Source organism: Natrix helvetica (genome assembly GCF_964273705.1).
Source record: "Natrix helvetica genome assembly, chromosome: 7".
Classification (NCBI taxonomy): Eukaryota; Metazoa; Chordata; class Lepidosauria; order Squamata; family Natricidae; genus Natrix; species Natrix helvetica.
In genome coordinates, this window is record NC_138558.1 from 1,436,750 (window position 1) to 1,460,623 (window position 23,874).

A 23,874-nucleotide genomic window follows, 5' to 3' on the forward strand; every position below is an offset into this window, starting at 1 on the left:
ATGGGTAGTGAAATATCTGCAAGAAAACCACCAAACTCAAAGAGCACCAAGGACCCCAGGCCTCCTCCTCCTCCTCCCTTCTAGCACTGATGATGTTACCTAGCTGGGCACTGAAATGTCCCAACTAAGTGAACACCAAGGACCCCACAGTTGTCATCTTCCTCCATCTCTCTGTAAACCCCATTCCTTAGTAGCACTGATGATGTTACCTAGTCGGGTCATGAAATGCCTGCAAGAAAACCACCAAGTTCAGAAAACACCAAGGATCCCACAGTCTTCCTCTCATTCCCCTCCCCCTCTCCACAAACCCCCCTCCCTTCTAGCACTGATGACATTACCCTGCTGGGCGATGAAACGTCTGCAAGAAAACCACCCAGCTCAGAGAGCACCAAGGACCCCAGTTGTCCTCCTCTTCCCCTTCCTCCTTCTCCTCCCCCTCCTCTCTGCAAACCCCTCTCCTTTCTAGCACTGAGGGTGTTACCTAGTGGGGTCATGAAACGTCTACAAAAAACTACCAAGCTCAGAGACCATCAAAGACCCCACAGTTCTCCTCCTCCTCTCCACACACCCCATTCCCTTCTAGCACTGATGATATTCCCTAGTTGGGTAATGAAACGTCTGCAAGAATATCACCCAGCTCAGAGTATCAAAGACCTCAGAGTCGTCATCCACACACTCCATTCCCTTCTAGCACTGATGAAGTTACCTAATTGGGTCATGAAACGTCTGCAAGAAAACCACCCAGCTCAGAGAGCACCAAGGACCCCCATTCCAGAAGACCCCCACCCACACCCACCCCAAAGGGGAATTTGGGCTCAAGGGCTTTAGGACTGGCCCAAAATACAAGCAGATCAAGTTTGGTGGCCTTTGGGGTGGAAAAAGAGGTGGGAAAGGGGAGGGGGACGCCACCAGAAAACCCACCATCTGGAGACTGCCGCAGGGAAGCAAAACGATGGGAGAAAAATCCCACGGGAAGGACGTGTCTTCACACCAGAAGTCAGAATCACATTTCTTCCCCCCCCCCCACACACACACCTGTCTGCCCACCAGAGATCAGAAGAACAGAGGTAGCAGTTTTTTTTATTTTTCAACTGAAATTTATTATTTTCTTTCGGAGAACATTTGCTTTAAAAAAAAAAACACCGAGAAACCCAAACGCAGGTTTTCTTGTAGGGGTAAATGGGTGATTTATACATAGGCAGATAAAAATCCACTGGTTCCTTCCCAAGAAGCCCACCGCATCCCTGCTGTGTATCCCATGAGTTTCCCCCACAAAGAGGGGGCTTATATTGGGGAAGGGGAGGGAAGATAGAAACAGACCCTTAATGTTTGAATGGGAGCTCCTGCGACTCCCATCGGCGGAGGCCCCTTGTGTCTCTTGCAAAGCAGAATCCGAAGCTGTGGTTTCTCCAGGAATGGACCAGACTTGGGAAGAGGGTACAGAGGCCCAGGGCTGCCCCCCACCCCATTATAAGCTGGGGAAAAGTCAGAAGCAGCTGTTGGGATGGCCCTTCTGATTGGGGAGGGGGGTCTGCCCACCTGGGAGGTCTTGCTTGGAAGAGGTGAAGTCCTACCATGAGGGACGTCCACAAGATCTCCTTTGGAGAAGGGAGGAGAGAGGCTACTAAAGCAAAGCTTGGGAGATGTTTCCCAACGTCGTAGTGGACTTCAATTCCCAGAATTCCTGTTGAGGAGTTCTCCACCTGTCTTCCAAGTGGCCATGGTTGAGGAACCTCCCATGAAGATCTTCTCCAACCACGCCGTCAAAATCGTGGTGGGACATTGGCGTCAGGATGGAAGAGGTTAACACCGCCCTCTTCCATTGACTCCACGCAAGTAGGGCTTGCGCCAATGGGGTTGGGTTGGTGACGCGGTACCCACCATCCTGCCAATGTTGGCCTACTGAGGGACCCGACCTCAGCTGGACTTCCATGCCCAGCTCTCCAGCCGAGATGGGCAACGAGGACCTGGACGCCAGGGTTAGGGTGTGGTGGGATGACGTCACGATGGAAGTCCCATCATCGTGGCCGGTGAATGGATGTTGCGGGGAGTTAAAAAACCCCACCCCTGGAACAAGCTACACAGACCCAACTCATGAAGCTCACCGATTACTCAACGGAAGTTGTATGTTGGAAGATGGGGTAGCTTACACAAGGATCTTGCTCTACTCTGCTAATGGTCGTCTTCTGAGGAGTTCATCCCCAGGGCAGAGGTCGCCAACCTTGGGCACTTTTAAGACTTGTGGACTTCAACTCCCAGAATTCCCTAGCCAGCCATGGGGAATTCCTTAAATTTCCAGAACTCCTTAGTCAGCCATAGGGAATTCTGGGAGTAGAAGTCCACAAGTCTTAAAGGGGCCTAGGTTGGAGACCCCTGTCCTAGAACAGTGCTTCTCAGCGTGGTGACTTTAAGAGCCAGCTGGCGAATTCTGGGAGTTGAAGTCCAGCCCTCTTAAAAGTCTCCAGGTTTGAGAAACACTGTCCTGGATAACTCAACTCATTTGTCTTTAGGGATTCGTAGACCAGGATGGGACTTTGGGGCTCCTGGTGTGACATTTTCATGGAGAAACCAAAATCACGTCTCTTTGAAAAAAGCAACAAGCCCTCATATGGCAACAAGAGAATAATTCCCTTGCTTAACGTCCTAAACAGCAGCAAAAGTTTTGCCTTTGGAAGGAAAACCTTCCTAGGCTAACTGAACTTGGAGGGAGGAAGGGAAGGAAGGGGGGGGGGGTGTTGGGAATAAACAGGGGGAGGGGGTCTGCACTCCAACAGGGTCACAGGGGCATCCCTCCTTGTAGCCAGGGGGGAAATGGACCAGGGATTCAAATAAATCAGGGAATCTTTGCAAAAAGATTTTTTTCTCTCTCACTTCCTGAGTGGGGTCCATTTCCAACAACGGGAGAGGGAGGGGGGGGAGAATAAAGAGGGGGGACCCCCAAACCACAGGCAACTTTGGTTGGGTGCAGTGGTCCCCAAGAACCGACAGTAACTTAAAAGCCTCTTAAAACACAGTGAAATGTGATGGGCACTCTCACAAACTTCCAACAATATTGTAGATCAACTTTTTAGCACTAAGCAGCTGTTTTTTTGGGGGGGGGGGGAAGCAGCCAGTGCTGGCAACGCAACTTCAGCAAAAAAAACACAAAACCCGTAATTTCCTGCTTCCCCAAACAGCTTTGCGGGGCTAAAAGAGCTGACACATTTCCCGAGGAGCAAAAAAGAAAAAAACGAACACGAAACGCTTTCTCGATCTCTTCGTTTTTTTAAAACAGCGGCCACCCCTAACATGCCGGAGGCCGACACGCCAGGATACAATATCGACGAAACCGTCGGACAGAATTGTGACAAGGAAGGAGGCCAAAGGAAGGACGAAATTAAAAAAGGCGAATGATTAAAAAAAAGATAAAAGATGTTTAAAAATCGTTTTTGAAAAATAAAGTCAAACGGTCGAATTAGCCCGCCGAGAATTCTCGTGCCGTATTGGCCGGGCCGAGTTGAGTTTCTGCCTCTAAACCGGCAGTTCCCCAGCCTTTCTGGCTTGGCGGAATGGCACGGGGAGGGGAGGGTTCCATGCGAGCGGCCGGCACGAGCAACTCCACTTGCGCAAGAAGCGGGCGCATGCAACTGTCGCTCGCACGAAGGGAGAGGCTGAGGGATGCACGGCCCAGTTCCAAAGAGGCCGCAACCCAGTGGGGGGCTACGGCTGGGGGATTGGGACCCCTGCTCTGAACAGTAAAACATCCAGCCGAAATCTGCCGGCCAGCTGGGTTTCCCCCCCTCCCCTTTTGCAAACGGCAGTTGCCAAATAAGCCTCCGCAGGCCGCCCGACTTGGCTAAACCAGGCAGAATAAACGAGAAACAAAATGGCGGACCTGAATTTGAAGGACGAAGGCCGCCATCGGACGGCGCAGGCCCTGAGCTGCCCAACCGACCAAACGGAGGTTACGGAGATGGATCCGCGCCTGGCCGAACGGGCCTAGGAAGCACAACTGACGCGGGGGTTGTCGATGTCATTGTACGGTGGGGGGCCGAAGGGAGAAAAGCGCAGCGCCAGCCCCACAAGACAAGGGCCGCTGGAGCAGCCCAGCAGAAGCGCCCTCAAACCTGGCAGCCAGCGGGCAGCAGAGACGGCCTTTTTTCTTTATTATTTCAAGCTTTAACCGGAAAAAAATATATCTATATCTATATCTGTATATATATCTCTATAGGGAGAGGAACCCCGGGAAGGCGGGAAGGGGCTCCTCCGGGCTAGTCAAAGCCCTGCCATTCACTTTGCTCCGAGTCGTATTCCACTTCGGCACCGATGCATTTCACGCCTTCCAGGAGCATGGGTGTGCCATGGTGTCTGTCTGCAAGGCAAGGGGACAGAAGAGCCCACCTGAAGCGGGAGGGCAAAGAGGTGGGGAGGGGGTTGGAGGCCAGTGCAGCAGCTCTGCACCTCACTCCCATTTCCTCTCTCCCATCCATCCATCCATCCATCCATCCATCCACAGAGGCGTCTGGGCGGAGCCTCCCGTAGCCACTACTACCAGTTCGCCCGATCCGGGCTGAGCCTGGAGCAACCCACCTCTCCATCCACCCCCACCCCCCATCATCTGTTTGAATAGAACTGGAAGGGACCTTGGAGGTCTTCTAGTCCAGCCCCCAATCAAGCAGGAGACCTCATACCATTTCAGACAAGCGGTCTTAAAATCCTCCAGTGTTGGAGCACCCACAACGTCTGGTGGCAAGCTGTTCCACTGGTTAATCATCCTCACGGTTAAGAAGTGTCTCCTTAATTCCAGGCTGCTTCTCTCCTTGATGAGTTTCCACTCAATGCTGCTTCTTCTGCCCTCAGGTGCTTTGGGGAATAACTTGACCCTCCCCCCTCTCTGTGGCAGCCCCAACATATACTGGAATGTTACTATTGTGTGTCCCCCCCCCCCGTCTCCCCCGGTCCTTCTTTTCCCTAGACTGGCCAAACCCAAATCCTGCAACCGTTCTTCCTATGTTTTAGTCTCCTGCCCTTTAATCATCTTCGTTGCTCTTCTCCGCACTCTTTCCAGAGTCTCCACACCTCTTTTAAGCTTCACCTGGGTGGATTAAGATCCTCCCCCCCCCCCATCAGCTTCCTCTTGGCAGATTAATTCACCCCCCCCCCCCCGAGACGTTTTTCAAAGACCCCGCAGGCCGAGTTTAATTTCCTGGGCATTGTCGCCTCTTGGCGAAAACAGGATATTAAACCAGTCCTGGCGCGATGCCGAGAGACAGGAAAGTGAAGGGGGGAGGGAAAGGGGGTGCCCAGCCTGGGTGCAAGAACTGGCAGAGCCTTACCCATCACCCGGGCTTGTACGACGACTTTGATGCTGGCACTGTGGTTGGTCTCGCTGCAAAGGACCATCTCTTCGTGGAGAACTCCTTCCTTGTGGGCCACGTATTCACACCTCACCCTGTAGCCTGAAAGACAACAAATTGGGACCCCCATCAAAGGACCCCCCAAAGGGCAACTGGGAGGAGGGGGGAGGCAGGAGTTGCAAAATGCATCTCCCCCCCCCCCCCCCGGTCTTTGAAAGGAGAAAGAGAGGCACAAGGGGCGGGGAAAGATGCCAAGCCTATCCTCAAGTCTCATCAACAAAGGAATCGGAATCAGAATAGAGCTGGAAAGGACCCTGGAGGTCTTCTAGTCCAACCCTCTGCTCAAGCAGGAGACCCTCTACCATTTCAGACAAATGGCTGTCCAATCTCTTCTCCTCAAGGGTTGGAGGTCCCACAACTTCTGGTGGCAAGCTGTTCCACTGGCTAATTGTTCTAACTGTTCTTATTTTTAGGTTGCTTCTCTCCTTTAGTTTCCATCCGTTACTTCTTGCCCTGCCTTCAGGTGCTTTGGAGAATAGGTGGACCCCCTCTTCTTCTTTGGGGCAGCCCCTCCAATACTGGAAGCCTGCCATCATTCCCCCCACCCCCCAATCTTTTCTCTAGATTGGCCAAACCCAAATCTTGCAACTGTTCAACGTATGCCTTTAAAACAGCTGCTCCTCTCTGCACTTTTTCCAAAGTCACAAGGAGATGGGCTTGCATGGGAAGCCCACCACCACCACCGGGGGGGGGGGATAAAAAGAGGTACTGAAGCTGGCCCCCTCCTTTTTCTTAGTTGCTTTTGGGGATGACGATCCCCGCTCTGACTCAGAGGTCTTCAAACTTGGCCACTTCAAGACTTGTGGACTTCAACTCTCAGAATTCTCCAGCCAGCCACAAGTCTTAAAGTGGCCGAGTTTGAGGACCTCTGATCTAAGTGGAGAGATTGCAGAGGAAGGGATTACAAGAGGGTAAAATATGCTGGCTGGGGAATTCTGGGAGTTGAAGTCCACAAGTCTTAAGGTGGCCGAGTTTGAGGACCTCTGATCTAAGTGGAGAGATTGCAAGAGCAAAAATATATCAGGAAAAGTGTGCTGTTACATTAAATCCACTGGGTCTCTGTCTATTTTAAAGAACCGTTTGTGCCTCAGGGTTCTGTTGATTTGGGATCGAGTGTGGCAATTTTCCAGGCCTGTAAGTGTGTGAGTGTGCGAGTGAGTGACCATGAGCTGAACCAGAGAGCACACTTGTGTAATAATAAGCGTGACAATAGTTGATGGGCAGGAAGCTTCGTGGTGAACCTCAAAGAAAGCTTTCTCTCTTCTCCAGGAGCCAAGAGATCAGAGTAATTTATACGAGGAGTATGAATCCTTCTGTTTCCCACCATCCATTCAGAACAGAAGAAGCTCCTTGGATGAGAAGTGAAACATCTTCAAAAGAAAAACCAAGAAATTCCAGTTGCCTCCTGAAAAAAGCCCCTTTGGGGCAACCCTGACCTGGAGGACGGAGAATCTCTAAGGACTGTTAGCTACACAGTTTGGGATGAAGACCCTTGGAACGGTTGTGGGAGTAGGAATGGATTTCCAGAGGGAAAAATTACAGGACCCATTAGTGCTACTCGGGTGATCCTAAGGACACAGATAAACTTCCAAGCAGCTTCAACGACCCACTAAAAAGGAGGCAAATGACCAGCTGTCTGCAAGGAGTATCAATCCTTCTGTTTCCCACCATCCAGTCAGAGCTGAAGAAGCTTCTTGGAGGAGAAGCAAAACGTCTTCAAAAGGAAAAGAACAAAGTCCAGTTGCCTCCTGAAAAATTACCTTTGGGGCAACCAGGACCTGGATGACGGAGAATTTCCACAGACTTTCTTGGTTGTTTTCCTTGAAAAGGTTTCGCTTCTCATCCAAGAAGCTTCTTCAGTTCTGGGGTAACTTCTTCTGAACTGAAGAAGCTTCCTGGGTGAGAAGCGAAACCTTCTGGAAACTGGGCTTTTTTTGTTTTTTGTTTTCTTTAAATCTCCAAGTGCTTCCACAACCCTCCCAAAGGATGCAAAGGACCAGCCGTCTGCAAGGAATATAAATCCTTCCATTCCCCACCATCCAGTCAGAGCTGAAGAAGCTTCTGGGATGAGAAGCGAAACGTCTTCAAAAGGAAAAAAACCAACAACCAAGAAAGTCCCGTTGCCTCCTGAAAAAGCCGGGAGATCTTACCTTCAGATATGGGCGCAATGTTGGTCACCTTAAGATTCAGGTTGGAGAGGGGTGCGGGGCAAATGTCCATTCCCAGGACCTGCACGAAAGGCAGGACGAAGGTGATTTCGTACTTGTGCATGATCTTCAGGAAGCCCACCTAAGCAGGGGGGGAGAAGCCGAGTCAGGCCCAAGGGGAATGCCAAAGGAATGCTGGAAATGCAAACGTAAAGCGACCGTGCAAAATCACAGCAGCACTGGAAAAAGGAACTTGGGACAATTGTTCACTTACAACCGTTGCAGCCTCCCCACGTAACAGACAAGGAAGCCATCGAGGTAGAAAAAGAAACGAAAGACAAAGCTCAGCGGGACGAGGCTACTGAGATTGACAGAGGCATGAGAAAGAGAAGAAGAGAGGAAAAAAGGAAAATGGTCTCCAAAGAAGAAATGAGCCAAAAATAAAGAAACAACGTGGAAGGGAAAAACAAAACTCTGGGGACAGTCATCCAAACAGTCTATCGGAAAGTGATAGAAAAGATGCAGAAGAAAAGATGTAAGACATATAAAAAGAAGAAAAAGAGAAAAGGAAATTTAGGAATAGGGGATTATTAAATGAAATAAACATGGCAACAGTATGTATCCAATTAAGGTGTGTTTGAGCTATTAATACTTCTAAGTGTGCAAATTAATTATGTTAAGTGCTTACTATATAAAGAAGTGAATTTGGAGACGCATGTTATTTATAGAAATAGATGGAAAGGAAATGATAAATTTGGTTTATCTCTAAAGGAAAGGAAAAAAACGACATTGTTTATGTATATAGTAAAAGTTAAAAGCTGGAAAATATGAGAAGAAAAGAAGAACGGCTAAAAGAGAAATGGAAATATAATGTAAAATGAATTATGTATATGTGAAAACGTTAAAGGGGAAAAGCAGACAGTGCTCAAGAGAATTTTAATTATGTAACAAAAAAATAAAAAAAACTTTGTTTAAAGAAAAAAAGGAATTGGATATGTGTATGTACCGATAGTAACTATATAGTGAAAGGAATTAATGGGTAGGTAATTTGACTGACTACACAACGCATGCCTACATAACAGATATAAACTATTGTTGCTGTAAGATCAAAAAACTCTATGGAAATGACTATGCCAGAAATGTCACGCTATGTCCAATATTCTTAATGTTTACCTAATAATAAAAAAGGTCATAATATGGGGCAAAATTCACCTAACAACTCTCTTGCTCAGCGACAGAAATTTTGGGCTCAGTTGTGATTGTAAAACAAAAAAGGATTGATGGTAGTTTCTTTAGTATCGTTCGCCTACAGACAGAATTGTGCCGGAGTAAAGCAGGGGAGATGGGGAGTTGTAGTCCTGCCTTAGGGCTAAAATCTGGCTGGGTGACTTGGACCAATCACCAGGAAACTGTGAGTTCTAGTCCTTCCTTAGGCACCAAAGCTACCTCACCAGGGTGGTTGTGAGAAAGAAAGGAGGAAGGAGTATCACGTATCTTTGCCAGCTTGAGTTACTTCTAAAATAGCAAAAAGAGGATGAGCATCTAATGAATAAATAAGAGATAAACCGAAACAGCTCATCCCAGGCCTTTTTTCTCTTGATCCCACCTTTTCCTCACATTGTCGGTCCCAGAATTTAGCAACTCCTTATTAAGATGTTTCTTCGGCGGCGAGTGGAGTGACGCAGACCAGAGGTATCTGTGCACAAGTCTCTTCTTGTATTTATTCTACTTTATCTGATGCTTCCCCCCCCCTCTCTCTGTGCTTCTCGTAAAAAGATTACTGGGTGACACGCAGCCTGCAGAATAACTGAGAGCGGGGAAGAACATCACGTTCTGTCTGCAGAATGTTCCCAGGGGAGATTCGCCTCTTGAAGTCAGCGGAGGCTAAAATGTTTCAGAAAATGTCAGTGTTTTTCTCCACCTGGATCGCTTGAATAAAACAGAATTCTTTATTGGCCAAGAGTGGTCGGAGACGCAAGGAATCTTTCTGCCCATTTTGAGCCACGCGGACTTCAACTCCCAGAATTCCCCCAGCCCTACGAAGGACCATCACGGCGTCCAGGTTCCAAACATCATCCTAAAGTAAATCAGAGTCCGAGGCAAAGTATTGATGAAGAGAGCCATGTTGGCACATTTGGGAAAATCCGAATCTGAAAGCTTCCCGGTTTTCCCCACCCCCAGCTGAAAGTACTAGATCTTGCCCCCACACCCATAAGTCCATCCCATGGTCCAATCTTCCCTTGCCATGCTGGCAGCTTCCACCCACTCAATTCCGGTCAGGTGCAGAGGTGCAGAGACAAAGGATGATGACCTTGGCTTTCCAGAAAGAATCTTGTTATGGCTACATATCATCTAACTCCTACAATCCTCCCTCCCATTTTCCCACCATAGAAAAGGCATAGTAGAATAATAGAAAGTGTGGCAGGCCAAAGATCCACAAGCAAAGATGGCTGCAGGCCTGACAGCAAGGTCATGTGATCGATCCCCTTTGTGACCTTCTGATGGGCAAAGTCTGTGAGGAGAGCCGGATTCACTTAACAACCCCGTTACTGAATGATGATCAACTCCAACGATTCACTTAATGACGGTGGCAGGAAAGGTCGCAAAAATGGGGCGAAGTTCACTAGACACATGTCTCACTTTGCAACATAAATTTGGGGTTCAGTTGTGGTCGTACGTTGAGGACTACCTTAGGTCAATAAAGACTCTGTCAACCAGGCCAAAGGTGCCTTAAAGGTTGAATCAGGGCAGTTGGACCAAATCTTGTTAATCCGAAGTCCCAAAAGTGCTTTTTTTTCAGGAGGCAACTGGACTTTCTTGTTTTTTTCTTTGAAGATGTTTCACTTCTTACCTAAGAAGCTTCTTCAGTTTTGGGTTAAGGTTAAACTGAAGAAGCTTCCTGGGTGAGAAGCAAAACCTTCTGGAAACTGGACTTTTTTTGTTTTTTCTTATCTTTAAATCTCCAAGTGCTTCAACAACCCTCTAAAAGGATGCAGATGACCAGCTGCCCGCAAGGAATATAAATCCTTCCCTTCCCCACCATCCAGTCAGAGCTGAAGAAGCTTCTTGGATGAGAAGTGAAATGTCTTCAAAGAAAAAACAGAAAGTCCAATTGCCTCCTGAAAAATTACCTTTGGGGCAACCAGGACCTGGATGACGGAGAATCTCTAGAGACTTTCTTGGTTGTTTTCCTTGAAAAGGTTTCGCTTCTCATCCAAGAAGCTTCTTCAGTTCTGGGTTAAGGTTGAACTTGAACTGAAGAATCTTCTTGGATGAGAAGCAAAACATCTTCAAAAGAAAAAACCAGAAAGTCCAGTTGGATCCTGAAAAAAGCACCTTTGGGGCAACCCTGACCTGGATGACGGAGAATCTCTATGGACTGTTAATCCGAGATGTTTTTCTGGAATGTCTTTGCTGGCGTAAATGGAGATTGGAACTGAGCTCAATGTAAGGATCACTCTGACGCCTCTCAGCTGAAGCGCAGATCAATATGAAAAAGGCAGATCCTTTCAAATCAACCAAGAACATCAATCCAGATGTGACCCGTTCTTCTACCCGTTCCTAAATCCCGTTACAGGCCCCTGGGCGTCCAGAGAAATACGGTTCTTGAAGGACTCGGTTTAAAATGGGTTATTGTGTCATAAATCTATTTGCAAAATGACCTGGTTGTTTTTCCTTCCAAATCCCACAAGGGAGAGATGGAGAAAATGAGAATTCAGTTCACAGCGTGCTCCGAATACGACCAATTGATGTGTGATCTTGATTGTCTCTGATAAAAGAATGAATTCTTTAAAAAAATATCTACTGCTTGGTTTAGTTAAGCAACTTTCCCCCAACACCCGTTTAAGAGTCATTATTTTGAAGCACGGTTGCCGATTAAACAAACCTCCGCTTGACAAAATCTAAATAAAATATAAGAAGAAGATCTTATTAAAGCTTTGGCAAAAGAGCTGCAATGCAATTACTGTTTTTCTTCTTGATGCCCTTCCAATTATTATTTATTACTTGGCTTCAGGTGTGGGAAACCAATTGTTACACTGCATTTTTTTTAAAAACACCCTACACAGGATTGGTGCAATGGAGCTTTAAATCTCCCAATGATAAATCATATTTTTGGGGGGGATATTTATAAAGCAATTAACTGACATTACAGGTAGTCCTCGACTTACAACTGAGCCAGAAATGTCCACTGTTAAGTGAAACGGTTGTTAAGTGAGTTTTACCCCATTTTACGACCTTTCTTGCCACAGTTGTTAAAAGGAATCACTATGGTTGCTATCTTAGTCACATGGTTGTTAAGTGAATCCTGCTTCCCGACTTCAACTTTGCTTGGCAGAGGGTCGCAAAAGTGGATCGTGTGACCCTGGGGAAAACTGCAACCGTCGTAAATACGAGTCAGTGGGCAAGCGTCTGAATTTTGACGGTGAGACCGTGGGAACGCTGCAGTGGTCACAAGAATGAAAAATAGTCCTAAGCCACTTTTTCCCAGTGCTGTTGTTAACGGTCACTAAATGAACTGTTGCAAATTGAGGACCGCACGCCAATACGTATACGCTAGGCCCAACAAGGTGTAGCAACCATCCTTCAATATTAGCTCCGACTCCATGCGGAGCATTACGCAAAACACTGCAAAGAATCGTTGGATCACTCAAGCAAGCAAATAAAAGGATGTTTTCGTAATTGCCGGCTAGCAAAACGAGACAGAGCATAATCGGTTCTCGCCGGGCTGCAGTCATTGAATTACAAGAATTCTGCATTGCTCCAAGGGAGGGAGGCTAAGAAAACAAGACATTTATTCTGTCAGGAAAGAAAAACAGACTTTTAAAAACAAACACACACACACACACCTCAACAACTTGACTCTGCAAATCCCTTGCATCCCTCAAGCCTAAACTAGACGACAAAGGGCCTTGACAGGGGGGAAGCGAAGGATGAATCGGCTTTGTCAATCCAAAGCAGGCTCCCTTTTGAAAAAACACACTCACAGCGATGTTGGAAATTTAGAAATGGACTAGCGGTCCGGATGGATTTGGAATAAAAATTCTGAAATGAATTACAAGAATCCTTCCCGTGGGAAAACGTTACTCTGAATTCTTTAAAATAAATATACGGAGATTTTGAAATCAATTCTAAGAAAACCTTCCCGTGGGAAAGTTCTTTTGTTTAGGGGTGGGAAAAACAGGATAAGATGGGACTCTGAAGGTTGAGCACTTGATGGAACTGGAAAGAACTAGAAAGAATTTAATTAAAGGAGAAGAACACTTAAATTCAATCCCCGAGTACAGAAGGGAGCAAAATGCTCTAATTTTGGGTGAGGTGAAGGATACTGGGGAATAAACGCACTCCGAAATTAGTTTTGAGATTGCCTGTTATTATATTATAGTATTATAGCTACTATTATTGTCTGCTATTATTATAGGGAATAAACACACTCCAAAATTAGTTTTGCGATTGCTATTATTATACAAATTAGTTTTGAGATTGTCTGCTATTATTATAGGATTTAAAATAGAGCTGATAGAAGAGGAACACATTTATGGGACAAGCCATGGAGAAAGATGTTACACTGGACATACAAATGAATGAAGAGGACTCCTGCATTGAGTCCCTTGGACTGCAAGGCGAGCAAACCGGTCAGTCCGGGAGGAGATCCACCCTGACTGCTCTTTAGGCGGCCAGATCCTGAAGATGAAACTCAAAGACTTTGGCCACCTAATGAGAAGGAAGGACTCCCTGGAGAAGAGCCGAATGCTGGGAAGGATGGAGGGCAAAAAAAGAAGAAGGGAATGACAGAGAAGGAGGGGGCTGGATGGAGTCACTGAAACAGTAGGGCTGAGCTTCAATGGACTCCAGAGGATGGGAGAGGACAGGAAGTCCTGGAGGAACGTTGTCCATGGGGTCGCAATGGGTCGGACACGACTTCGCAACTAAAAATCCATGAACTTGCCCGATGTCTTACTAATTAAAAGGGATATACAAATCATAGCTTTCTTAGTTGGGACATGCAGAAGCAACTGGTTGGAGGATTCTGGGAGTTGAAACCCGGCGCCGGGTTTGAGAAACGCTGGCCTGACCTGAGAGAGACTCCATGCAAAGGAGAGCTATCAGAGAAACAAACTCTATCTCCAAACTTTAAGCCTTGGGGACTTCAACTCCCAGAATTCCCCACCAGCCTCTTCTAACACAAGGAGGGCCAATCTTGCCCCACGTTAAAGACTTGTGGACTTCAACTCCCAGAATTCCACAGCTGTTGCATTCTGGGAATTGAAGTCCACAAGTCTTTATTTTATTATTCATATTTATAGACCGCCCCCTCTCCCGAAAGGGACTCGGGGCGGTGTACAGTCACTAAAATACGTTATAAAATACATACAAAACAGTTAAATAATTAAATACGTAGGTGGAGGAGGTTGCAAGACTGTACATAGAATAATAAATATTAAATATAGTATATAGTGTATTAAAAACTTTTTAAAACCCCAAACCCAATTAAAATGAATAAATCCCCGGGAGGTAGAACTAAGAAAGTGCCAGGCCAGCTGATTGAAATAGGTGAGTCTTTAACTTTTGCCGGAAGGAACGGAGGTCGGTGGTAGTTCGAATGTCAGGGGGGAGGTCATTCCAGAGGGTTGGGCCCATCACAGAGAAGGATCTACTCCTAGGTGTCGCCCGCTGGCATTGACTAGCAGACGGCACCAGGAGGAGCCCCTCTCTGTGTGAGCGGATAGGTCGCAGGGACGTGTGTGGTAGGATGCGATCCTGCAGGTAACTAGGTCCACTGCCATGGAGCGCTTTAAAGATGGTGATCAATACCTTGAAACGCACCCGAAAGGCCACAGGTAGCCAGTGCAGCTCGCGCAGGAGAGGTGTTACGTGGGAGTAACGTGTACTTCCCATAATAACCCGCGCGGCTGCGTTCTGAACTAGCTGCAATCTCCGGACGCGTCCCAAGGGAAGCCCCATGTAGAGAGCATTGCAGTAGTCCAGGCGAGACGTCACCAGCGCATGAGTGACCGTGCGCAGGGCACTCCGGTCCAGTAGGGGGCGCAATTGGCGCACCAGGCGAACCTGGTGGAACGCCCCCCTTGCCACGGCTGCCACATGGTCCTCCATTGACAGCCGGGCATCAAGGAGGACGCCCAAATTGCGCGCCCGCTCCACAGGGGACAATTGTTCGCCCCCTATGGCCAGCGATGGAGTCAGCTGGCTGAACCGAGGCGCCGGTAACCACAGCCACTCGGTCTTGGAGGGGTTGAGTTTAAGTCTGTTGTCCCCCATCCAGACCCCGACGGCTTCCAAACACCGGGACATCACTTCGACAGCCTCGTTGGGGTGGTTTGGGGTTGAAATATACAGCTGAGTATCATCAGCGTAAAGATGGTACTCAACCCCAAAACCACGGATGATCTCACCCAGCGGCTTCACATATGCGTTGAACAGGAGAGGCGAGAGGACCGACCCCTGTGGCACCCCACAAGTGAGTGGCCTCAGGGACGATCTCTGCCCCCCTGTCAACACACATTGCTTCCGGTCGGAGAGGTAGGAGCCGAACCACCGCAAAACGGTGCCTCCGACTCCCATCCCCTCCAACCGGCGCAATAGGATACCATGGTCGATGGTATCAAAAGCCGCCGAGAGGTCTAATAGGACCAGGATAGAGGAGCAACCCCTATCTCTGGCCCTCCAGAGATCATCGACCAACGCGACCAAGGCTGTCTCAGTGCTGTGCCCGGGTCGGAAGCCGGACTGGCGTGGGTCTAGATAGTCGGATTCGTCTAGGTGTCGCGGGAGCTGCTGCGCCACCACATTCTCGACAACCTTCGCCAGAAAGGGGAGGTTGGAGACTGGACGATAGTTAGCTAGCTCCATTGGGTCGAGCGCAGGCCTCTTGAGCAAGGGTCTCACCACCGCCTCTTTCAAGGCGGTTGGTAAGTATCCCTCACTCAGTGAGGCGCTCACCAGGCCCAGGAGCCAGCCTCGTGTCACCTCCCAGGCTGCCAGTACCAGCCAGGAGGGGCACGGGTCCGTTAAACAAGTGGTGGGTCGCAGCCGTCCACGCAGCCTGTCCAAATCCTCGGGGGCAACAGAGTCAAACTCCTCCCAGAATGGTCCCTCAAGACTCGCTGTTGGCGGCTCGTCTGGTCCACTGACGGAGGTCCACCCGCTCCGGATCTGATCGATTTTGTCCTGAAGATATTCCCCAAACTCCTCTGCTCTACCCTGTAAGGGTGTCTCCCGCGCCCCCTGCGATAAGAGGGAGCGAGTCACCCTAAACAGGGCGGCAGGGCGGTTATCCGCGGACGCAATAAGAGCAGCACAATGTCTACGTTTGGCCGCTCTTATTGCCACAAGGTAAGTCCGCAAATAGGCTCTTACCTGTGTTCGGTCAGATTCGGAGCGCGAGGATCTCCACCTGCTCTCTAGACGTCTCCTGTGGCGCTTCATCACCCTGAGCTCCTCAGTGAACCAAGGAGCCCAGGTGGGTCGATGCCGCAGGAGAGGTCGCAACGGCGCAACCCGGTCCAAGGCCCCAGTCGTCGCCCTATTCCAGGCAGTCACTAGGTCCTCGGAACGGGAGCGGGACAGGGCTACAGGTATTGGCCCAAGCTCCGTCTGGAATCTGTCCGATTCCATCAGGTGCCTGGGGCGGTACCAGCTTGTAGAATCTGGTTCCGCCTCCTCACGGTGGGGGATAGCGCAAGGGAAGTCCAGCCGGAGGGATGAGTGGTCTGACCATGACAGGGGCGTGATAACTAAATCCCCTATTCCCAGATCACTCGTCCACTGTTCAGATACAAAAGTGGTCTGAAGGGCCTACTAAGGAAGTGGGATGGATGGGCTTCTCTAACCAAGGGGGGCTCAGCGCCATTCTGCTCTCTCCCCCAAGAGACCCCTGTGAGGCTGCCTCCCCCTCCGAACCCCATAACCCATCATCCCCAGGGATCCATCAATTCTGTGCCGGGCTGCCAGCGGAGGTAGACCAAACCTCATAAATATTCTAGCACCTTTGAACATTCGAGATCTGGAAAACGTTCTGCTTCCCCCCCCCTCCCTCCTAATATCGAACAGGAGGAACTAAAGCTCAAGATGCCAATTCCCTCCCCCCCACGGGGAACCAGCTGCCCCTCCCCCCAGTCTGTTCCCCCCCCCAGCTCGATTTTTTATGCCCCAAAAGCCAAGCGAAACGCCAAGGCAGCTGCTGCAATCAGGCTGTTTTGGAAGGAAGTCGGGGATAATTGGTTTTTGCATCCCAAACACCAGAAGCAATTAGGGGTTTTTTTGCAGGGGGAGGGGAGAGAGGAAGGCGACTGCAGAAGGGATGAGCTGCAGGCATGAGAGAAAATTACAGGTGGATGGAGGGGGAGGGAGAAAGAAAGAGAAAAGGGAGGGAGGGAAGAGAAAGGGAGGGAAGGAGAGAGAGAAACAGAAAGGGTAGGGGGGATGGAAGGATGAAAGAGAAAAGGGAGGAAGGAAGAAAAGAGAAAGGAGGAAGAGGGAGGGAAGGAGAAAGGAAGATGGAGGGAGCAAAAAGGGAGGAAAGAAGTGGGAGGGAGGAAGGAAGGAAGACAGAGGGAAGAAGGAAGGAGAGAGAGAGAAAGAGAGAAGGAGGGAGGGAGGAATTAAGGGTTGGGAAGGAGGAAGGAAAGAGAAAGGGAGGGAGGGTGGGAAGGAGAAAGGAAGGAGAGAGAGAGAAAAGGAGGGAGGGAGGAAGGGTTGGGAAGGAGGAAGGAAGGAAGGAGAGAGAAAAGGAGGGAGGGAGGGAGGAAGGAAGGGTTGGGAAGGAGGAAGGAAGGAGAGAGAGAGAAAAGGAGGGAAGGAGGAAGGAAGGAAGGAGAGAGAAAGAGAGAAAGGAAGGAAGGCTGAACCAATTCTTCCAAAGAGAAAAAGACCAGGCCCCACCCACCCCCTCCCCATTTGCAGGCTCACCTTCACCAAGAAGCCCCCTTCCTTCTCCTGGCTGACCATCACCATGGAGTCATGCAGCTTCTCATCAAAATGGACGTGGCTGGAGCTGCCTTCCACCGTCTGCGTTGGGGAGAAGCGGACGCCCCCCACTTTGGGGTTGGTGCCTGGGGGGAAGAAGCAGCAGCAGCAGGAGGAGGAAAGCTGGTTAGCCTGGGGGGGGCTTTTCGGGAGGAATTCAGCCCCCCAAGGCCACCCTGGGCAGGTGGGAGGCTCAGGGCTGTCTCGGTTGAACCACAGAGGTGGGAGGGATCCGGAGGGCATCTAGTCCAACCTCCTCCCATGGGCAGGGAGATCAATCCAACTGTCTTCAGCTGCCCCATTTCACGACCTGTCTGGCCACAGTCGTTAACTGAATCATTGCAGTTGTTAAGTGAGTAACACGGTTGTTAAGTGAATCTGCTTGTCAGAAGATTGCGAAAGGGGACCGCGTGACACACACACACACACACACGGCGACCGTCATCCAATTCTGGGAGTCGAAGGCCACCAGTCCTAAAGTGGCCAAGGTCGGAGACCCCCCCCCCCCCCCAGTAAGCCAAACTGCCTCTCCATGGTCCCCAGTTTGACATAGCCAGCCAGGAGCGATGGGAGTTGGAGTCCGCATGCAATCAATGGCCTCACGGAGTCGTTGTGCAACCGGCAACAGGGGAGGAGAGAGAGGGCTTTTGCCACCACCTGCCAAAAGTGGGGGGAGCACAGGGGGGGGGGTTCGTGTGTATGTGTGCTCACACTCATAATTCCACCTGACCCCCCCCCCCTGCGCTCCCCCTGCTTTTCGCACATGGAGGCACAACGCAGCCTTTCTAGGAGCCTGGGGAGGGCAAAAACACGCCCTCCCCATCTCCTGGAGGCCCCCCGAAGGCCGGAAACAGCCTGCTTCCCGACATCTAGGGGGCCCAGAAGGCCCTCCGATATGCCTCCGTGTGCCCTAGGTTAGCAATCATGGGGGTAGGACATCCCATGGGGGGGTTGGTCTTGATGACCTCCGAGGTCCCTTCCAACTCCCCAGAAAGGACTGAGTCCACATTCCAAAAGCAACCTAAAAGCATTTTAAAAAAATTTGGTCAGCAATTTAGCAGGTTTACTTCTTGGCTGTTTTTCAGTCCCCTCCTTCCCTCCCTGCAATCAATTGAGCCAGAGCGAGAAAATTAATTGACCGATCAATTCCCCGTATCGATTAAGCCTCGTCTGCTGCCACAGACACCATTCCCATCGGCAGGCAGGAAGCATCCGCTGAAGGGCTGGACGTAACTCGCCGAGTTTTCGGCTACGAAGGACGACCGATCCATTCTGCCGGTGCCCCTGCCTGGAACTTTTTGCAAGCGAGGGACTACAACCTCCATGGGTCCCAGCCACCACGGCCAATGGGCTGAGATGGGGTGGCTGCCTCGGAGGAAGAGTCCCCGCTGGCATTTGCCGGACCTCCCAAAAGGAATCGTTAAGACGGCTCGGTTGTTTCCTTGCAGACGTCTCACGGCCCAACTAAGATACGTCATCAGTGCTTAAAGGGTTTAAGGAGGAGGACTGTGGTGTCCTTGGTGCTCCCGAGCATTGTTGTTTTCTTGCAGGTGTTTCATTAGTTGACTAGCAGTGATGATGCTTAGAGAGCACCAAGGACATCACAGTGCTCCTTAAACCCCACTCCCTTCTAGCCCTGATGATGCTCCCTAGTTGGGTCATGAAACGTCTGCAGGAAAATAACTAAGCTCAGAGTCCACCCTCTGCCCCCCAAGTGGCCCCACTCACCTTTGTTGGCTGTCGCCATCTGACCCAACGAGAGTCACGCTGCTGCGGCTGTACCAAAACCCCAAGACCATGCTCCAGCAAGCGGCCTGGGGGGGAAAAGAGGGGTGGGGGGGAATTGGGGAGAGGGAGAGAGAGAGAAAGGGCAAGAATGAGAAAGGGAGAGAGAAAAGGAAGAAAGGGAGAGGGGATGGAGGAAGAGAGAGGGGGAAAGAAAGAAAGGGAAGAGAATGAGAGGAAGAGGGAAAGGGAGGGAGAAAAAAGGGAGAGAAAGAGAGGAAAAGGGAGAGGAAAAGAGGGAAGGAGGAAAAAACAGAGAGGGGGGGAAAGAAATGGAGGGAAAGGGAGGGAGAAGCAGAGGAAAAGAGGGAGGGAGAGAAAAAGGGAGAGGGAGAGAATGAGAGAGGGGGAAAGGGAGAGAAAGAGAGGGAGGAACGAAGAGAAAGAAGAAAGAAAGAAAGAAAGAAAGAAAGAAAGAAAGAAAGAAAGAAAGAAAGAAAGAAAGAAAGAAAGAAAGAGAATGAATCAGAAAGAGAGGGGAGGAAAGGGAGAGAAAGAGGGAGGGAGAAAAAAATGAGAGGGGGAGGGAGAGAGGAAAAGAGGGAGAAAAAAGGGAAAGAGAATTGGAGAAGAAAAGGGAGGGAGGGAGAAAGGGAGAGAGAAAGAGAGGGAGGGAAGGAGAGACGTGAGTGCAGGAACCCTTCCAGACAAACTGTTCCCTCCTTCCTCTGCCTGGGCTGCCTCTTATCTGCTGAGAACCCGGGGATGGGGGGACGGGGGGGGGCACAGGCAGATGTGGGCGAAATAAATGGCTTAAGGCATCTCTGCTGCTGCAGGGAGTCCTCGACTTAACGACGCCATTTGGGACCAGAAGGCAAGGCGGTTGTTAAGCGAGGGACACCTTAGTTTTATGACCTCTCCCGCCAGATTTGTCAAGTCAACTGCAGCCGTTGTTAAGCAAATGCACTTATTTCACCGGAAGCCGGCTGGGAAGGTTGTAAATAGAGGACTCCGGGATCCGGCAAACCGCCCTGAGTACATGCCAGTTGCCAAGCGTTTGGCTTTTGATCGGGGTGACCGTGGGGAAGGCTGCGACGGTCACTAACTGTGGGGACCGGTGGTAAGGCGCTTTTGGGAGTGTAACTTTGAACGAAATGAATGATCGTAAGTCAAGGACTGATCTGTATCCCTACCGCTGCTGTTTTTATTATTTTAAATTGGCTTTAATGGTGGCTCAGGCTAAGAGAGGGGATTTGAAGCCAAGACAAAGAAATTACGACCATTTTTCACACTTAAGACCAAGGCCACATCCCCGCAGTCACATGATCAAAATGCGAGACGCTTGGCGACCGACTCGTACCTATGACGATCGCTATGTCCCAGAGTCCCTGTGAACCCCTGCAGCAACTTCCTGACAAGCCAACGGGGCAAAATCGGGCCAAACTCAGTTAACAACGGTCTCCCTTAGCAACAGAAATGTCAGCCTCCCCCGTGGCCGTGCGTCAGGGCCCAGCCGTAAGCTCGAATTGCCTTGCAATGATTAGAAAAATGACCTTTTCCACCAACAGGGCAGCTATTATCTTGAATATTTTCCATGCCACGAAGCCTCCCCTGACCTCCGACGCACTTTAGACATGCTCAGGTGCTGCCAAGGGGCTTTGGCGCCGCCCCGAGTCCCAAATACAATAAGAACCTCATTATTATATCCTCTTTTCTGCCAGTTTTTCCCCCATCCGGGCATTGCTCCCTCCTGGCACAGGTGGCCCCCAGCACGTGTCTGGCAAACGGACGATTTTTCAGGTATAAAAATAGACAACCCCTCCCCAACCCCCTTTGTCCCTGGTCCCCGTCCAAATAAATTATTTCAGCCATTAAAAACACAATCGTTAAAGCAACAGGCGCACCTGGAAACCTGCCACATATCACCCACCAACGAAGGGGAGGGGAGAAAGAACCGTATGACCCAGCCGGCGGCTTCCTCGGTCCCCGTTTGGAGGCTCCGGGAAGCCTCGCGGCTGCTGATCCTGCGTGATCCTCCCCCCTGCGCCCCCTTCCCCATCATGCACTCTCTTGTCCTCATCTCACCCCCCCCCCCAACCCATCAGCAAACCAGCTTGATGTCCTTTCACGGGTGCCGGAAGATAAAGGAGAGAATTTGGACAACGTAGCATAAAAGGTCGCATCAAATCTGCAATAGCTCGGTGTAGTTTAGTGGGTTTACTTTTCCGATAATTGTATTTACGGAGGATAAAGGTAAAGGTTCTCCTCGGACATGCTTGTTAGTCGTTCCCGACTCTAGGGGGCGGTGGTCATTTCCGCTTCAAAGCCGAAGAGCCAGCACTGTCCGAAGACGTCTCCGTGGTCATGTGGCAAATGACCCCAAAAGGAGGAGTAGGGGGCACATGAGAGCAGTCTTCCAGCATTTGGGGGGGCTGCCCCACCCCCCACAGACAAGCAAGTCACCAGAATATAAAGTGACAGCAAGCAACACTCCTTAGTAGCACTGATGATGTTATATAGTTGGGTCATGAAACGTCTGCCAGAAAACTACCAAGCTCAGAGGCCACCAAGAACCCACAGTCCTTCTCCTCCTCCTCTCTGCAAACCCCTCTAGCCTTCTAGCACTGATGATGCTACCTAGTCGGGTCATGAAACGTTTGCGAGAAAACAAGCAAGGTCAGAGGGCACCAAGGGTCCCTCGGAAAGCAGCCTTGCCCTTCCAGGGTGAGCCTTGTGGGCTGGGGGCGATTGGTGCCCCCGTCCATGGACAATACAGGGATCGAGTTTGACTCAAGGGTGCTTCTCCGGGCTCTTTGTTTTTCCCACCCGAGGCACAAAGTGAAGTTGGGGAAACCTTGGGCTGGTCGCACACCCTCAGCCACAGGAAGGAGGCAACGGGGATTCCCCAAAGCCCCCCGAAGGCCAGACAAGGAGCAATGGGTGGAAACTGATCAAGGAGAGATTCAACTTGGAAATAAGGAGAAGGTTTTCTGACAGTGGGAATAACCAACTGACGGAGCAGAAGTTGCCTTTAGAAGTTGTGGGAGCTTCACCACTGGAGGCTATCAAGAAGAGACTGAACTGCCCTCGGTCAGAAATGGTGCAGGGTCTCCTGCTTGGTCAGGGGGTTGGACTAGATGACCTATAAGGTCCCTTCCAACTCTGTTAATCTGTATCTATCAAAGGCCTGGAGATTAAAACATACAATGAACGGTTGCAGGAACTGGGCTAGGGAAGAGAAGGGCCAGGGGAGACGTGAGAGCATCTTCCAATATTTGAGGGGCTGCCCCAGAGAGGAGGGGGTGAAGTATTTTCCAAGGCACCCAAAGGCCAGACAAGGAATAATGGATGGAAACTGAACAAGGAGAGATTCAACCTGGAAATAAGGAGGGACTTTCTGACAGTGAGAACAATCAACCAGGGGGACAGTTGTGGGAGCTTCATCACTGGAAGCTTTCAAGAAGAGACTGGACTGCCCTCTGTCAGAAATGGTGTAGTATCACCTGCTTGGGTGTGGGGTTGGACTAGAAGACCTCCAAGGTCCCTTCCAACTCTGTTAATCTATTAAAGCTGATTAGGGGGCTGGAGGCTAAAACATATGAAGAATGACTGCAGGAATTGGGGATGGCCAGTTGAATGAGAAAGAAGGACCAAGGGAGACATGATAGCAGTCTTCCGATATCTCAGAAGCTGCCCCAAAGAAGAGGGGCTCACTCTATTCTCCAAAGCCCCCCCCCCAGGGCAGGACAAAAAGCAATGGGTGGAAACTCATTAAGGAGAGAAGCAATCTGGAATGAAGGAGAAACTTCCTGATGCTGAGAACAATTAACCAGTGGAACTGCTTGCCACTAGAGGTTGTGGCCACTCCATCACTGGAGGTTTTCAAGAAGAGGTCGGACAGCCATTTGTCTGGAATGGTGTAGTAGGGTCACCTGCTTGGGTGAGGGGCTGGACTAGAAGACCTCCAAGGTCCCTTCCAACTCTGTTATTCTTAACTTGGTGAGTGACATCCGACATTTGGGATGTTCACGCCGTAAAAGCCGCCTTTGTGCTCAGATGGCTGCAAACAAACCAGGATTACAAAAACAGAGCTATCCAAAGAGATCTTCAAGATTTTCCAGCTGGCAAAACAAAAAGAAGATTTTTATCTGCATGAGAACTGTTCCCTATTTGCAAGAGGCAGAAATAAGCAGCAGCCACCGAGTTAAGGAACCCATCTGCATTTCCGGAACAGGGCCTGCCCCGGGGGCTGGGAGTTATGGGGATTGTAGTGCCGGAAGGAGAGAAATTGCCACCCAGGCTGATTTCGTGATCCTTGGTAGCTTCTCGGCCCTGCACTCCAACGGCTACGGAAAATGAAAAGCAGAGGCGGTGGTCCTGGACTTACAACGGTTCATTTAGTGACCGAAGATACAACGGTCCCTCCCCCCAAAAATGACTCAGGGACGCGTTTCACTGTTCACGACGGTCGCGGCATTCCCTACAGTCATGCAATCCAAATACAGAAGCTTGGCAACTGACTCGTATTTATGACGGTCGCTGTAACGTAGGGTCACGTGGTTCCCCGTTTGCGACCTTCTGACCAGCAAAGTCGAGGGGGAAGCTGGGTTCACTCAATAACC

The 23,874-nt window shown here is 50.0% G+C and overlaps 1 protein-coding gene across 2 annotated transcripts in view; it reads right to left on the minus strand.

Annotated features, from left to right (window-relative positions):
• Positions 1 to 1,039: 1,039 nt before the first annotated feature.
• ADISSP (adipose secreted signaling protein) overlaps positions 1,040 to 23,874 on the minus strand; it is a 30,917-nt gene continuing 8,082 nt past the window's right edge. For both annotated transcript variants that reach the window (XM_081960093.1, XM_081960094.1), the window contains exons 2-6: positions 19,256 to 19,341; positions 17,471 to 17,613; positions 7,547 to 7,685; positions 5,316 to 5,438; positions 1,040 to 4,351 (exon numbers count right to left, since the gene is read on the minus strand). In XM_081960093.1, coding sequence (XP_081816219.1) covers positions 4,251 to 4,351; positions 5,316 to 5,438; positions 7,547 to 7,685; positions 17,471 to 17,613; positions 19,256 to 19,274 — 525 coding nt within the window. In that variant the 5' untranslated portion in view covers positions 19,275 to 19,341 and the 3' untranslated portion in view covers positions 1,040 to 4,250. The remainder of the gene's footprint in view (positions 4,352 to 5,315; positions 5,439 to 7,546; positions 7,686 to 17,470; positions 17,614 to 19,255; positions 19,342 to 23,874) is intronic.